The 17,366-nt window shown below is 37.3% G+C and overlaps 1 protein-coding gene across 1 annotated transcript; it reads left to right on the top strand.

Annotated features, from left to right (window-relative positions):
• The first annotated feature begins 522 nt into the window (after window positions 1–522).
• Window positions 523–17,161, top strand: urb2 (URB2 ribosome biogenesis homolog). The gene is given in 12 exon segments (XM_051915853.1): window positions 523–780; window positions 1,488–1,631; window positions 2,080–2,256; window positions 3,042–4,549; window positions 4,551–6,286; window positions 6,401–6,561; window positions 7,464–7,574; window positions 9,605–9,770; window positions 9,773–9,846; window positions 13,104–13,200; window positions 15,702–15,841; window positions 16,250–17,161. Coding segments are annotated over 11 exon segments (4,494 nt in total). The 5' UTR covers window positions 523–780; window positions 1,488–1,505; the 3' UTR covers window positions 16,448–17,161.
• Window positions 17,162–17,366: the final 205 nt, after the last annotated feature.

The following is a 17,366-nucleotide window of genomic DNA, read 5'->3' as shown; positions in this document are numbered from 1 at the left end:
ATGTCACGTTGGTCAGATCAATAGAGCCGCCATCTTGGAAAGGTCAGCAAGGAGAACTGTTTAAAGTAAATATAACAACCCAGTTTTAATACATAATTCGTATATATATTTAGAGATTACTATGGTAATGTATGCTGGTATTTACTTTTATTTAGTAACAAATAAATTTGAATAAATATATTATGAATGTTTTTGGATTGATAGATTCAATTATGACCTTCTCACTCCAACGCATTAAAATTGAAGCTTTAAAGACATCATACAGTGCTTATTTTAAGTTGTATTATTATTATTATTTACTAATACTCCATTTTTTGACGTTTATATCTTAATAAACCCAATCTTGTGAAAATCGGTTGGAAGGGGGCTGATGCTGCCTGTCGCACACACGGACGGATATTGACCTTTCCAATATGGCGGACCTGTACACACGGCAGCTAATGCAGAATCTACTTATTCGGATCTATGGTCTTTGACGAAACCATTCTCAGACATGATAAGTCAAAAAGTTTAATTAACCGTAGAACATCATACAACAAGTGTTGCATCTGTTTATATGATATCTACTTATTATTTAGCCACCATTGTGGGTTTCTTACATTCCTCTGTGAAAGCACCGATGTTAAGACAATTTAATTTAGTTTAATTTAATTATCATGTCAAGCAAAGAACCAGTTTCAAGTGTTGATGCTCGTTCTCGATTATTACTGTCTGGTGTCAAAGTGAAGAGGTTAGAGGTCTTTACAGCCTCTGCAGTGGTAGCACGTGTGTGATGAGATTGTAAGTATATTGAAAGTTGCTTACGATAATACTTGTTATATTACGGGACGTTTTATTCAATAAAATCTAGAACGCTTTTTGAGATTGTTTTGCGATGTGATTCGCTAGGGGCTGCCAGATATCTGCTAGACATTTATAAATGTTAACAAAAAGAGAGAGAAAAAACTCATATTATTGTGTGATTTTTACGTGACATGGAAAATCTGAAAAAGCTTATTTCATGTTTATGAAATACTAATATTCAATTTCTCTCTGTTCAGATTCGTATGCATAAAATGTATCCATGTAATAACAATAATACAAATATTTATTACAAATTATTTGTTATTACTATGCTGTCGTTGTTTACAGCATAATAATGCAAAATAGTTTTGTGCTCGAGATGGACTGAAATGTATCTTCATTTTTCAAACTACAGATTCTGCACTTAAAGATGGCTGTTATTTCAACACTTTAGTAATTTATCCAAACTATAGGTAAAATGAGTTAAAATACCTGTGAATACCAATAGTTTTCTATTCTTAATAGGATAAATTATTAACTTGTAAATTGTGAATATATATATATATATATATATATATATATACATGCTTATATTTGTCAAACTGATTATCGGTTCATCTCTAATATCAACCCTCAAGCAACATTTAATTGGTGTGAACATACGTAAAAAATCGGCTGAATAATCTATGTTTTTGTTCCTTTAGACACAAATATATTTAGATATGGCTGCCATTTACTCTGGCATCCATCTGAAACTGAAAAACCCTCGCACACCCTGGCCAGACAAACTCAAACTTGCCCGATTTGCCTGGATATCAACACAGTGCCTTCTTCCTAACAAAGAGCAGGTAATTTATCCTATTGAAATATAGACTTGTTTCCAGTCTGCATATTTTTGAGAGTATAACAGTAAACCATGACATAAAATTCAATTTATTTTAGGGTCCAATTCTCAGTATCAACTATGACACTTGCCTCAATAAACTCCTAATGACTGCTTATTAATAGTTAGTAAGGCATTTGTTAAGTTTAGGTATTGGGTAGGATTAAGGGATGTAGAATATAGTCATGCAGAATAAGGCATTAATATGTGCTTTGTAAGTACTAATAAACAGCCAATATCCTAGTAATATGCACAGACTTGGACAATAAAACTAAAGCGTTACCTAAATTTCTTATAAAATTGTCCTTTTATTTGGATATATATAGCAAATTGATTGTAGTGTTTTTAAGTGTATGTTGTTTAAACATTTATGTATCTCATATTAAGCATGTAACTTTTTTTCCCCATCACAGGTTCTGTTTGACTGGACAAGTCATGCCCTCACTGGTTTTTACAATAAGAAAATGGAGGTGCCCCCGGAGGTGGTGGAGGGTTTATGGACCTACCTAGATGATATTCTTCACAGCAGGAAGCTTTATAATGTGCTGAGTCAGGGAAAAACCATTAGCCTTCGTCTCACAGTAGCACAGGTATTTACCAATACTTCAGTTTTGCAAGAATTTCACTCCACTGTTCTGTTCACTCCTACTTTAGTGTTGTACTATTCTATCACTCAATTATTATTAGGTACAGTAGCACTAATATTATTTTTAATAATAATAATCAATCATTTCTACTTATTATTCTTATTTGTATTTTGTCTATTATGCTAATTTAGTCAAAATTACTTATATTAGGTTTCTTTTTTGTCAACATTTACAAAGATGATGCATAATTATACTAATGATTATTAATTGCTACTTAATTGCTATTTAAAACACGCTATTGCTAAAAATATGAGTAAAACAATACTCATATACACAGTGTTAAACATATTGTGCTAACTATGTTTTCGAAAGATTTAGAAAGAATACGGTTGTATCAGATAACCCAAATATAGTCAAAATGAAGGTCAAGTTGTGAATGCACTCTTGCACTCTAAGACACGGACCATAAATAATAAAAGCATAAAGAATTCACAATATTGTATTACATTAGTGTACTGTAATGTTTTATTTACAACAAGGAGTTTTTACATATTGGTTTTGTTAAATGTTGATGATACATGTTTAATTTTTTTTTTACTAAAATTAGACATAATTTAGTTAGAAAATTTAGTAGAAATTTAGTTTTAGTCAGTAAAAAAGACTAAAATTAATTAAATATTAAATATATTTTATGGATATTTTTGTCAGAAGACTAAAAAAAGACTAAAAAAAAAGTAAAACTGAACATTGGCACCATTGCATTCCTCATGTGTTTTATTTTATCCTAGATGATCAATGACAGGATTCTGGAATATTCTTCAGGACTCACATCTGTCAGTTTCCACACTGTTCTGAGCTGTTGCCATGGCATCTTGAACTCCCCAGTGCTCTCTGTGGCCTACACTGCTAAGTATGAGTTGTTAGTGGAACTCTTGTCTCGACTCTGTGGCTTGTCCAGCATGCAGCTCAGGCAGCAAAAATCTGAGGAGCCTCTCTCACTCAAAGTCTTTGAGGTTCTGCTTGTTGTTCTCAGCACCTACCTTACAGTGCAGAAACAGCAGGCAAACTCCAACCGAGTGTTTTCGCAGGTGACGGCACACCTTCTTCATCCGCTTCTCCTGCTCAGACACTTACTGAACACTAGAGTATGGACCGAGAATGATGACGTTAAGATTCGACAAAACCTGAGCAAGGAAATCCGGAACAAAGTGGATGCTGTCCTTCAGTCAGCGCTCTTCATCCCTGATCATTTACCGTCCTACATAGACGAAGTTTTACCATCGGAGGATGAATCTCGCGCCAAAAAGAGGCACACGGGAAAGGGCTTGCAAGGCCCAGTCAATATTATCCTTTCGAAACTTTGCGTCCAAGGAGCTAACGAAGAGGAAGAGGCATTATTTTACGCTGTCAAGTCAAACTCTCTTGCCCTGCTGTTCAAATTCGCCCTAGATTCATTTTGCAAAGGGGGAGAGAACAAGCAAGTGATCTTCTACCTCATGGCTAAGCTCATTATTCCTTTGGGGTTCACAGATGAACTGGATATTGATGAGAAATTTAGTGCATCGAACTGGGGTATTGCTTTACTCGCTATTGAGAACCTCATAAACTCCTGTTTGGCTGGTGATATCTATAATGTGGCTGCAGACAGAATAAAACACGGAGAGGTGCAATTGAATTTCTACAGGAAACTGGCTCGCCTATTATTTAACAATACACAGATGGGCATCCCAGCTTGGTACCGCTGTCTCAGAACTCTGCTTGCACTGAATCACCATATCCTGGAGCCAGATTTAGATGAGCTCCTTTCGGCTGTGTGGGTTGATGCAGACAACATGGAACTGCGTGTTAGGAAAGCCAGAGAAGCACTTGTGTCTGCTGTTTTGCAAACTTACAGCAAACTTCGACAGCTGCCTAAACTTATCGAAGAGCTGCTTGATGTAGTGTGTCGGCCTGCAGCCGATGAATTGAGACCAGCGTTGTTGCCCGAAGCGATACAAAAGACCCTGACTCAGTGTTTGTTAGACAATCCTCCGAGCCAAAATCTTGAGATCTGTTGGCTCATTTTAAATAGGATGCAGTGCTATATGCTCCCCCACATCCAAGATGAAACGTCGGATTTGGCACTGAAAATGTTTTCTGTAAGTTTGCTCCTCTATGCTGTACTCTTCAGTTTTAAGACCCTGGACAACAGCACCCCGGTGCCAATTGTGAAGCAAACTCAGAATCTGATGACAGAGATACTGAAGGCTGTTGAAAACCTGTTGAAGCAGAACCTTGTCATCGAAGGTGCATGGAAGGGAAAAGGTCCAAGAGGTGACCCTTCTGCTTACTCATACTTGGGTTGAAGCGGATGCGCTCTTCCAGATACACTGTGCTAAGTACACATCACCGGCTGCCTCACAGAGAGACTCTTTAGTGGACAAAGCCCTGACACTAAGGGACATGGACAGTCCACTTGGTAAATTTTTACAGAAACTCCTTACACTCCACAAGCTGAAGATACACTTGCTCAAACCATTTACTGTAACGTCAGATGCATCAAAGATGCAGAAAATGGCCCAGTTTATTCTAAACAGGCAAGAACTTTCAATAATGCTCGACGCCGACGAGATCTGGGACCTTCAATTTTGTAGTGTTAACACCAACACTTATAAGGCAGCTCACTGGTTTCTTGTTACCTCCAACCTTCCTTTAATTGCCCCTTATCTCGAACCAAACGACATGTCTGTTTTTGCAGAATGCATGTTGAAGTCTTTGCTTCAGGGCTTGGATGCCTCTGGAAGCAATTTGGAGAACACTGGGATCTCTGTCTCCTTAATATCCAGACAATTACTCGAGAGTCCTGTTTTTTGTGAGCTCCCTGAGATTTTTTCAGCAGTAATGAAGTGCATCATCAAGGCATTTTTTGGACTGTTGGACTCATCACACATGCAGTTAATCAGTCCTTCGTTTTTCAAACCTTGTGTGGAAATGGTTGGAGTCGACAGTGGAGAAACAGGCATGACACCTTCTCTGAATAGACTGAAAGCCATTGGACAGGAGATGTTAGACTCTGTCAAAATGAGATCTTCCATACCTCTATCTAAAACACAGGTAGATCGATTACTGCAGCTACTCAAAATTACAAGTGCCCTGAATGGATACGCAATGTCCCCTGAAGACTATTCAGAACTTTTTCTGAGCTTGTTCACACTGACTTCTTGTGTTCAGTGTGATGAAAGCGTCAATCTCTCTGCATCTATTGGATTGCTCAAAGAGCTTTTCAGTGTTATGGCTTCAATTCTCTTGGTTAAAAACTCTCAAACACTCCTGAAAGTTGTTCATGGAAGTAATCTCTTAGAGGCAACAATGACATCTCTATTCTCTCGGAGCAGCAAGGGGCTCTTCAAAGGTGTGGATGGCTCGACATGGTTGTCTTTCCTTCAGTCAGTTCAAGACTTCATTCAGTCCCTAATTCAGCTCATAATCGACAGGAAGAGCAGCATGTGCCTCAATCTGGAGAAGTTTATCTCCTTCATGGTTGAGAGTAACATTGCCGCAGGAGTTCTGGCTCTAGACACAGGGGATCTCTGCTCACAACAGCTCCATCTGGTAATTTTAAGCGTGCTTTGCAAAGAAATGATCACAACCCTCGGCAAGAACAAACAGCTGGATCAGACTCTGACTCATTTGTTAGAGAAAGCCACTTCTGTCATGGAGCCAGCCGTTCTGGCTGTGCTGATGGGCAAGGGAAGTAGTCTCCTCAGGCAGTCCTTCTCTGTTGAAGTGGTAACGGTCATGATCAGGAGTGAACTAGCAAGAGCCTCAAGCTCTGAGGATGAGGGGCTGGAGAAAATATCCCGAATGGCGTTCTACCGGAGCTTTTACCAGCAGATCTTAAAGGAACTGTTCCCGTCACCTCGCCCTATGGACTTCCTCATTTCATCAGTTAATTATCTCTCTGCTTTTTACACGGTTATGGAAAAGACCAAAACAGCAGATCTTGAAGAAGTCCATATTGAGATTTTGCGGAGTATTCACGCGCTGCTGTCAGGTACAAGGTTCTAAAACATTTCAAAACATTTGTTTGACTAGAGTAAAACTGATGCTACAAATTTTTGTGAACCTTCTGTCTGTTCTGAAAACAGTCTCTCAATCATTTCATCAGGAACTTGGATGTCGTTGTTGGACGTGAAGGAGCTGGAGGGGCCAGTAAAGGAGCTGCTTAATCAGCTGGTGTCCAACTGTTCTCAAGAGCAGTTCCATCTATTACTGCTGATGCTCAGAGAGGGGCTTGTGCCGGCCAAGATTGAAGAAGGCCACTTCACTGTAAGATTCTCTTAGTGTTTTTGTTGTGTTCTTATTATAGCTGTAATAGTTAACGTATGCAGTAAATGTATTGCTTAATACAGTTAATTTATTTACAATGTTAACACATTTATTCCTTTTCATGGTTTCATTGTGTTCTGTGAAATTTGTGAAAACTTACGGAACAAAAGTCCCTAGCAGTGCACCTATTATCAGTGAATAATTGAAAAAGACACCCTTTATATGTAATTTATTTGGATATAAAACCCAGACTGGATACATAATGAAAGTAAAGTAATTTGCATTCTTTATATGGTGAAATTTAAGTATTATTTAATTTGAGCTGAAGTGAAATATCACCCAAGAGTGACTGACGCACTCTCTCTCATTGAATTAAGAACACCAGTGGAGGACTTCAGGTCAGAGGGCAAAAACATCTTAATGAATGTGAAATTACATCAGAAATGAGTTGTGAAAGTTTTATTGGAATTATTGCAGAGAATAGTTCCGTTTTTGCATTTCCCGAGGGGTTGAAAAAGAGTCTGTGAAATAGAATCTATCTTTGTTGTTGCATAAATTTATGCCATGAATGTCATTCACACAAACTACTGAACCTAATAGTCACATAAAGGTCTGTGTAGTTTTCTTTTCTTAAAAATTAATTGAATGTCTTAATGTGTTTACGTTTTAACGGCAAAGAGTTATGTGATAAACAATCATCATTTCAGTGAATGACAGCCTTAGGTCTAATACTTAAAAGTCTGCCACTTGTATTTGATAGATTCTTTGTGTGTGTCTTTGTTCTACAAAGTGAAATGGATGATTGATGTTGACATGAAAACGTTAAGATAAAATCCATTCCATTTTCTTTCTAAGCATGCTTGTAGTGTGCACTGATGAGATGTTGTTTTTTTCTTTCACAGGAAGTTCTGTCTGCGGTGACTTTCATAAAGCTGCTCTCCTGTTGTCTGCTTCCAGAGCATTGCTTAAAGGCTTTCTGGCTTATCACCCCACAAATCATATCCACTCTCATTGTAAGTATTTCAATACCTGTTTTCAATTTATTTCCCATTTGATGTTTTCCCCCCCCGAATAAGATTAATCACACATGCATTTCTGTTTTACCAGTTTCTTTTTATTGTGACGCTCTTTTCAAGATGAAAGTATCATAATATCATATTTTTATGTGTAAGCATCTGCGTAAGGGCTGGACTTTAAGTAATAACACTAGATAGACAATATTTCCTCCAATTTGTCTTCCCAACAACCTTAAAAATGTTCCATGACCATGTAAAGTCACTAAACCCAGGAACCATTGAGCACTACATGCAGAGAAACGTGAAAATGTCTTTTATTTGATTTAGACTACTTTAAATAACACATTTTTATAAGGAAGAAGTGCTTTAACAAAAAAATACGAGGATCACATTACAACTTTTAAAACTTTGATGTGCCTGGCCCTGTTTACTTTCTTTATACGTGATTTCCTGGACTCTTGGTTAAAATCAGTGGGGCATAATACAATAAATACGATAAACCTTTATTCTATCGAAGCTGGAACATTCCTTTAAGGGTGCCTAGAGAGTTGGCTGGCAGTAAAAAACACCATGCAGCTAGCTTTGCAAAACATATCACATACCTCACCCACCGGCCTGACTCTCTTGTCTTGATTTAGCATTAAAATTCATCTGCCTGGAAAAGTCAGGTTTCAAAGCCTTGTCTATGTCACTGAGTTCACTCAGAGAAGGACTGTGTGTGCCTGTCAGGTTACTTTTATCACTGCACCTTTCTTCTCAGTATCAGAACTTGACATACTAGAGCTACCGCTAGCAGAGTTCACCACAGCGACCAGAAGCTTTGTTAACCTGCTCACATCTACAGTACACACACATAAGAACAAGCTCTGTAATCGTCACTTTTTTTGTCATTAATATTTTATAGCACTGATCGTTTGCTGAGCAGTTGAAAAGTATTCTGTGTGAACTTATATTGTGCTGCGTTTGAAGATGTCTGCAGGATTTCTGGTAAAAGTCAGCCTGGTTTGTTAGAGCTCTGCAGTGCATATATTTCATAATACTCTTAAGTAATCTTTAAAGGTACACCCATTATTTTTCTTTTTCATTTAAATAACACCTAATGAAATAGGATTAATTAAATTGATCAAAAGTGACCGTAAATACTTTTGTAATGTTACACAAAATTTCGCACAAAAATCTTTCGCCTTTTACTAAAGATTTGCTTGGAGGGGAACATTTGGCCTAATGGTTAGAAAGTGTAACCCGAAGGTTGCGGGTTCGAGTCTCCGTACAGGCAGGAAAATGTAGGTGGGGGGAGTGAATGAACAGCACTCTGTTCAACTCTGTGTGTTCATGGTGTGTGTGTGTGTTCACTTCTCACTGCTGTGTGTGTGCACTTGGATGGGTGAAATGCAGAGCACAAATTCCTAGTATGGGGCACCATACTTGACCAAACTTTCTTTCTTTCTTTCTTTCTGTTCTTTGAACTTTCTACTCATCAAAGCATCCTAAAAAATTGTATCATGGTTTCCACAAAAATATTAAGCAGCACAACTGTTTTCAACATTGATAAGAAATGTTTCTTGAGCACCAAATCAGCATATTAAAATGATTTCTGAACGTGATTCTAAATTGTAATAGTATTTCACAATAATACAGTTTTGCTTTTTTGACCAAGTAAATGCAGCCTTGTTGAACATAAGAGACTTATTTCAGAAATATTAAAAAAATCTTAACTCAAATTGTAACTCAGTATTTCATGTTAGTAGGTTTATTTATTTTGTTCCTTTACAAAATTGATAGATCATGGCAGTAGTAACACCAAGGTCGTGGGTTTTGTTCCCAAGGAAAACAATCTGCTAAATGCATTAATGTTATGTAATATGAAATTTCATCCTGCTGTTTTTGTAATCCAGAAATTATTTTAAAGGTTATTTCAGTCAAACATCTCATGACTGATAACAAGGATTATGTTAACAGTATCCATTTGAGAGACATTACTCTTGAATTTCACAGATTTCCTTACAGGTTTCTTTCCTTGTTTTCAGTTTGTAGTAAAGGAGTCCAGCAAGCTCCCCTCTCTGACCCGTGCGCTGACATTGCCAACTCTCGAGGCTTTGACTGTCCTGCTCTTGCAGGGTGAAGCACAGATCTCCAATCCACACAATGTCATTGTGGTTCTGGGTGCACTGCAGTTTGTGCCTCTTGACAGTCATTCATGGAGGACTATCATGCTGCTTTTGAAGCCATCCATGAAGCCCTGTTTGCAATTATCCACTGCTACCCTCAGGTGAGTATCCTTGAGCTGGAACTGGAAGGAGAGACAGATAAGAGCTTAAACCTGATAAAACCTAGACATTTTATTGTTGCACTTTTTCCAAGTTGAATTATATCCTTATACATTTTAAATTGACTAGAGGCTGTGGAGGTAGAAACTGTGCCAGATGCTATCAGTTTTTTAAAGACGGGTGTCTGACATCTGTTTATCTGCACTTTCTTTGGGAGAATGTTTTATTAATACGGTTTTGTTTCATGAACACACCCAACGTACTGTCTGGTGGACAAAAAATGAATCCCATTGTGTGGATCAAGAATTTAATATATCCATCAGTAAACACAAAATGACATGGATTTTCTTGAGATGAAAAACATTATATTACTCGACTGTTTTCAGTAAAAAAAAAAAAGTGTAAGTAAAATTCTGTAATTTGCTCTTGTTATGTGCTGTTAAAATGGTGGATGTCATGGTAAACATGTAACATTCAGCTGAATTGGTAAATTAGTTTGATAAGGTTTATAGGTTTATGCAAATAGGTGTGTTATACAGGCTAATGCTGCGTGATGTTAGGAGCGAACATTACAGTGCCCTGGAGAGGCGTTTAATTTGCACTTAATACGAGTGAAAATTAGAATGTAGTTTAGAAAGTTGCCACAGATCCTGAGGGGAAGGAGCCCACAGTGAGTCTGGTAAGTGAGGAATGCTGAGATTGTGTGAGACTTCAAGGTGTAGATCTTATTTTTCCAGTGATAGTGGGAATCTTTGTACAATCTCAACATGACCTTGTGTTTCATGGGCTTTATAAAGTGAAATGAGAGCACAAATTAGGGTTAGCAGAATGGAGTAGTCCATGACTATTAGACATAATGAACAATGTGTGCAGTGTGCATTATCCAGCTGAAAGAGGGCACTTTTACCAGGGAACATCATTGTCATTAAGGGGTGTACCTGGTCTGCAACAATGTTTAGATAGGTGGCACGTGTCAAATTTACATCCACATGAATTGCCGGACCCAGGGTTTCCCAGCAGAACATTGCCCAGAGCATCACACTCCTTCCACCGACTTGTGGTTTGTGGTTTGTCCCTTCTCTGACATTTGTTGGTAAATTTTCACCACTGCTGACCGAGAGCATCCCACAAGCCTTGTCATTTCAGAGATACTCTGACCCAGTCGCCTTGCCATAACAATTTGGCCCTTGTCATAGTCTCTCAGATCTTTATTCCTGCCAATTTCTCTGGCATCCAACACGTTGATTATGAGAACTGATTGTTTGCTTGCCATCTAATCTACCCAGACCTTGATACTGTATTTGACCTAAATTAGGGCTGGGACAATACATCAATGCATCACGAATCGAGAAATGATTCTGGATCAATTCTGATATTTTCCATATGTATCACGATTCTTTCTCAAATCGATTCCGAACTTAGTCTTTAACAGCAGATGGCACTGCATGCTTTAGAAACAGACATACTCTGCTTCCTTCCAATTCCTTACACACACCACTTGAACCTTCTATAAAATAATAATTCTTAAAGTTCGAAAAGGTTGAAGCAAATTACAAGTGTGTTTGCAGTGGGCTGTTTACATTAATGTCACGTCATAAAAGCATTCTGAGGTGCAAATACATTCTCAGGCCCTTTCCCAAATGGCACCCTAAACACTTGTGGTCTTCCTATGAGTCCGCACCAGGTCCGCACTTTCGTGACGTGACGCCCCTTTGACTGTCAGGAAGAAGTCTTCTGCGGAGCTCGCACCAGTGCGGGCTCAGCAAAAGTGCGCATTGAGGGCGCATATCGGACGTAAATAGGGGCACACATTTTTGTAACCTAAAATTGACAAATGGGAAACTCTACGGTCTCATGGACTTAACAGACATGCGCACGCGGCAGCCATTTTGTATGCCATTTGGGACATATGCTGCGTCCCAGTTCGCCTACTTATACTATGCCCTAAAAGTATGTACTGTTTTTGTGAAGAAAAAGTACATACTTTTGAGTGTGTAGCAGAAGAGTATGCAAGCTTTGGGACATACTACTTTGCCTAAATCCCCTGAAATAAGGTCTGTGGTTAACAAAGCCTCTAAATATTTTCACGTTTTGATCTATGACATAAAACACACCAGTTATAACCCGCTTGTGATTTTTTTTTTTCTTGCCGCCAAAGGACTACTTCCTTTGGCGGGGACTTTAGACGTCATCATCACAAATGGGACATTTGGACAGCATTTCTCGTGAAAAAGTGGATAAGTATTCATACACAGCGCAGATCATAATCAGCATGTTTTTAAATAAAGTTGTTTTTTAAATAAATTTTGAGGAAGCTTGGTGGTGGTGACGTTGATCCGCGACCATGGTGTGCTGCAGTCCGTTTATAGCCTTCTGTTAGCTTTTTATATCTGACGACTTTATTTAGGCTTCAAAATGTATAAATGTTGTGATAACTTGTAAAGATTATCTTGATAGAAAAAACTTGTAAGTGTCGTAACCCTTTTTGAGCTTAGGGTTTTGAGCTTTTTGAGCCTAAATTGAGCTTATTTTTTGCGATTTTCCGAAAGTCTATGGGAAAAATGCATAGGCTTTCGATTGAGGGAACCCATGCGCCACTAACTTCCAGGTTGGCCTACAAAAGCACGTCATCTCTGAGGTACTATTGAGTTTCGCTTCTTGTCAGTGTATATTCTTCGGCAAGGGCTTCAGACACAGCCGAATGCACGAGTGTTCTTCTTCGTGAGCATTTGAGCGTGCTGTTAAAAAAATAGCCTAGACCACCATCTGCTGTTAAAAACTAAGCTCAGAATCGATGCATTTGGAAAATATCAGAAACGATCCACGAATCGCGATGCATCGACAGTATTGTCCCAGCCCTGGCCATATTAGGAGATGATCAACGTACATGCATCAGTGTGCATGTACTGTATATACACACACACACACACACACACACACACACACACACATTTTCTTGCCAGTCACTGTAAAGATGTTGCTTACATTGTTGCTAGGGTTCAACTAAAAATCAGCATTTTATTAAAATGTTAAATTACTTCAGGAATCATTGAATCATTCCATAGTGTTCTTTTTCCAGCCATCTATGGACATATCTAAAAATGTTTAGCTTGCTGTTTTTGGCACAGAAGATTATTGGTTTTTGTGTTCGACTTGCACAATGCAATGAATCTAGTATTCATTGGATAAACATAAAGGCCAATGGATTTTACACCAAGCCCAGCTGTGCACCAATTTTGAGAGCTTTAAATGTTTGCAGGTGATGCTGAAGGCTTCTCCCGCCTTCCTGAATTGCTTTCATCGCTTGGTTTCATCAGTCATGCATGAAGGCAGACAGCGGGGCGACTCTGACAGAGGTAAGCACACCTATTATACCCACATTCAGAAGTGTTCTAAAAGACATTTCAGATGCTTAAATTTAAACATTATATGCCTTTCAAAAGTTTGGGGTTAATAAGAATTTGTAATGTTTTTGAAAGAAGTCTCTTATGCTCACAAAGGCCACATTTATTTACAGTAAAATAGTAATATTGTTAAGTTTATTACAATTTTTAATATATTTTTTTTCTGTTTGAATATATTTTAAAATGTCATTTATTCCTCTGATGGCAAAGCAGAACTTTCAGCATCATTACTCCAGTCTTGTGTCACATGATCCTTCAGAAATCATTCTAATGATTTGCTGCTCAAGAAACATTTCTTTTTATTAGGGATGTTGAAAACATTTGTGCTGATTTATATTTTTGTCAGTGCTAAGTTTCTCCTGGCTATTAATCTTCTATTCATCACTATCTTGTAACCTTTTCCATAAGACTTTTGTGCAAGAAAACAAATTTGACATCAGTGAATTCAAAGGCCCTTTTTTGTCAGTATGTCTGCATTTATTGTTGGCTGCAGCTGACACAATGAAAGTGGAAATCACCTGATGCTGGCAAGCCATTACTTTTGAAACTTGATATAAAAAGTGTCGTATTCTCAACCATAGAGTCGTTAATTGAGTATCAACAGAGCCATGTGTCTGCTGATACTTTTTCATCGACAAGTTGCCCTGAATTCATTTATTGTGCAGGAAGAAAAAGATGTTACTTGAGGTATGATTCACTTAATAAGACAAGCACCTCGTAGAGCTGTGTTCAGAGACACACGCTTGCAGACTGTGGCTCTGTGGATTGAATTTCAAAGTGAAGTGAAAGAAAAAAAAATTCAATGAAGAAAGAAAGTTGAATTTGATCCCAAAGCTCGAGGCTCAACACATTTCAGCACTGAAGGCGTATCCCTTTTAAATTGAGAACTCTTTTTATGACTTGAGATTTAAAGACTTTTTTTGGCTGTAGCATCAGTACACTTAGTCTTTCTTCATTTCTTATACTTTCATATTTGACATCAAAGCTCAGTCAGAACTAAAATGTATTCAGATGTGAGGCAATTTCAATCTTACTGATCATCTTGTGGTAACTTTCTTAAAGCATGAATGTGATGCCATCATCACTCACTCTGATCTGTCCGGCTCCACAGATAATGTGGCTTTGAAAAATTTAACCAGGAATAATAATACTATTATCATGATTGGTGGTTAATGCATTATGTTCCATTTTAAAGAGAACAGAATAAAGCAATAAGCCACAAGAAGCCGTGTTTTACAGTGAATTTATAACGGCTAAGGGGAGTTGTTAGGCACGACGTGGAGCAGAGCCCCTTAGCTGTTATATATTCACTGTAAACCACGGCTTCATGGGGATTATTGCTTTTATAAAACGGTTACCACACAATACAAATATTAAAGCCAAAAAATATGTATCATTGCAACTTTCATGAAGTAAAGTCATTAAAAGGCTTCCTTCTGCTGGACAAAATAGTCAAAATAGTTGTATAATGTGTAATTAAAGTTTGACCATTTGGAATATATTTGCATATATTTAAAGACACTGGACAGAGGTACACTACCATTCAAATGTTTGGGATCAGTACTTTGTTTTGTTTTGTTTAAAGAAATCAATATTTTTATTCAGCAAAGATGAATTAAGTTGCTAAAAAGTGACAGTAAAGATTTTTACATTGTTACAAATGTAAATAAATGTATTTCAAATAAATGCTGTTCTTTTGAACTTAAAGAATCTTGAAAAAAAATGTATCATGTTTTCCACAAATATATCAAGCACCACAACTGTTTTCAGCATTGATAATGAGAAGTTAATAAGAAATAAGATAATAAAAAATGTTTAATGAGTGCATATCAGAAAGATTTCTGAAGGATCATGTGACACTGAAGACTGGTGTAATGATGCTGAAAATTCAGCTTTGCCACCACAAGAATATATTACACTTTAAAATATATTAATATAGTTAAGTTATTTTAAATTGTAATATTTCACATTATTACTGTTTTATTGCTGGGCATTGTTTTGGAGAAAGGGTGCATGGCTTAAAGGGTTAGTTCACCCAAAAATGAAAATAATGTCATTTATTACTCACCCTCATGCCGTTCCACACCCGTAAGACCTTCATTCATCTTCGGAACACAAATTAAGATATTTTTGTTGAAATCCGATGGCTCAATGAGGCCTCCATAGCCAGCAATGACATTTCCTCTCTCAAGATCCATAAATGTACTAAAAACATATTTAAATCAGTTTGTGTGTGTACAGTGGTTCAATATTAATATTATAAAGCGACGAGAATACTTTTTGTGCGGCAAAAAAACAAAATAACTTATATAGTGATGGCCGATTTCAAAACATGAAGCTTCGGAGTGTTATGAATGATCTTAATGCACCAACAGCATTAAGCATAATTAATCATGTGTTTTGTTTGGACGGTTCTAATTAAAATATTACAATTACATTGTGATCTATTTCAGCCTCTGAGAAAGACAGAGAAAGTCTTCTGAAGTGTGCTAGGCTGGTGGAGAGGATGTACACTCATATTGCCAATGCGTCTGAAGATTTCACAGTCTTGTCCTCATTCATGGTTGCACAATATGTCTGTGAACTGCAGAGGGTAAGACACTAGTCATCAGTTTTTACCACATGCTCATGCCAATTTCTACTCAAATGTTTCCTGAAATTGTCTTTTCTGCTCTCGTGAACCGCATAAATGAAGTAAATATTTGCTAGAATGTTTGAGAAGAATCTTCTCACTGTTATAAATCTTAAACCACACAATTATAGCTTGAGAGTTCATGCACTGGGACTTATCCGTTGTGTATGGTATTCTAACAGATAACCTTTAAACTGGGGGAGGAACACTATGTGCCAATTGTTTTTGTCAATTTGAAGTGTGAAATGCATTTGACATTCTAACTGGCCTGAGACTCGTGTTACTGCACTGAACAATCACATTAGCGCACATTGCACATAATTGATGTCTTTGTATACCCTCACTATGAGTTTTGGTCTTATTTCCTAGGTGACACTTCAGCCAGAAATCAAGGCACATCTAACAGAGGGCATATACTGTATCCTGGACCATTGTGCTGAACATGGCATTAAGTTTTTGAACACCACCCTTCAAATGGGTGTCAAGGAAGTGTTCAGTGAACTGTACAATAGTTACATACATTATCACAAATCTCAAAGGCAAGGGGAAGAAAAGTACACCGTCTGACAATTGCATCCTCTGCCTTTAACTGTTTGTGTGAAGTGAATAAATCTGTACTTTTTACTTCTAGTTAATGTTATAGTTAAGCATATCTCTAGAAATGTTTAAAAATGTCAGCGTTTATTCACCCTCATTATGTTCCAAACATGTATGACTTTCTTCTGTGGAACACAAAAGATATTTTGAGATTTTTTTTTTTTTTTTTTTTTTTTATCCATACAATTAAAGTCAATGGTTTCCATTGTTTGATTCCCAACATTCTTCAAAATAACCTTTCCTTGTGTGTGTTCTGCAGAAGAAAGAAACTCATACAGGTTTGAAACAACATGAAGGCTAGTAAATGATGACAGAATTGTAATTTTTGGGTGACCTATCCCTTTAAATTAGGAAAAAACTTTGACACCACCATGTAATTTATATCTCCTCGGTTTTTGTACATGACTTTTTTATGAGAACAGTACATTTTATTCTGTGCAGTATTAGTGTATACTTGGAGTAAAAGACCTAAAAAAGAGTTAATGTGTTACATGCTTATCTAAATTGACAACCTGAAGTCCTGAAACAAATGTCAGCCAGAGTTAGTAAAATTCTGTCTCAGGATTGTGCTTCTGAGCAAACCAATTAACCTGAGGTTGCTCCAGGTGGACTCTATAAACTTACTGTACTGTAAAAGTGTCTCTTGGATGACAAATATCCAATTAAAAATGGTACCCCATTAGACCTATATTGTAAAATGGCGTTAAACATTTATAAAGCAGTCACACTTAACTGCTCTGGTGTGCCTCAATGTCTTTAGCTTTCTTGCAGTGTACAACAACATTGTGTTCCTGATGTTCCCTCTGAAGAGAATTTAGATGCAAAACAGGAGCAACCTCTCGTGCAGACTGAAAAAATGTACAACTATATGAACATAATGCCATTACAA

Source organism: Ctenopharyngodon idella, chromosome 13, assembly GCF_019924925.1.
Source record: "Ctenopharyngodon idella isolate HZGC_01 chromosome 13, HZGC01, whole genome shotgun sequence".
NCBI lineage: Eukaryota > Metazoa > Chordata > Actinopteri > Cypriniformes > Xenocyprididae > Ctenopharyngodon > Ctenopharyngodon idella.
Note: the sequence above shows the minus strand (reverse complement) of the source record. Positions and strands in the feature narration are given on the sequence as shown.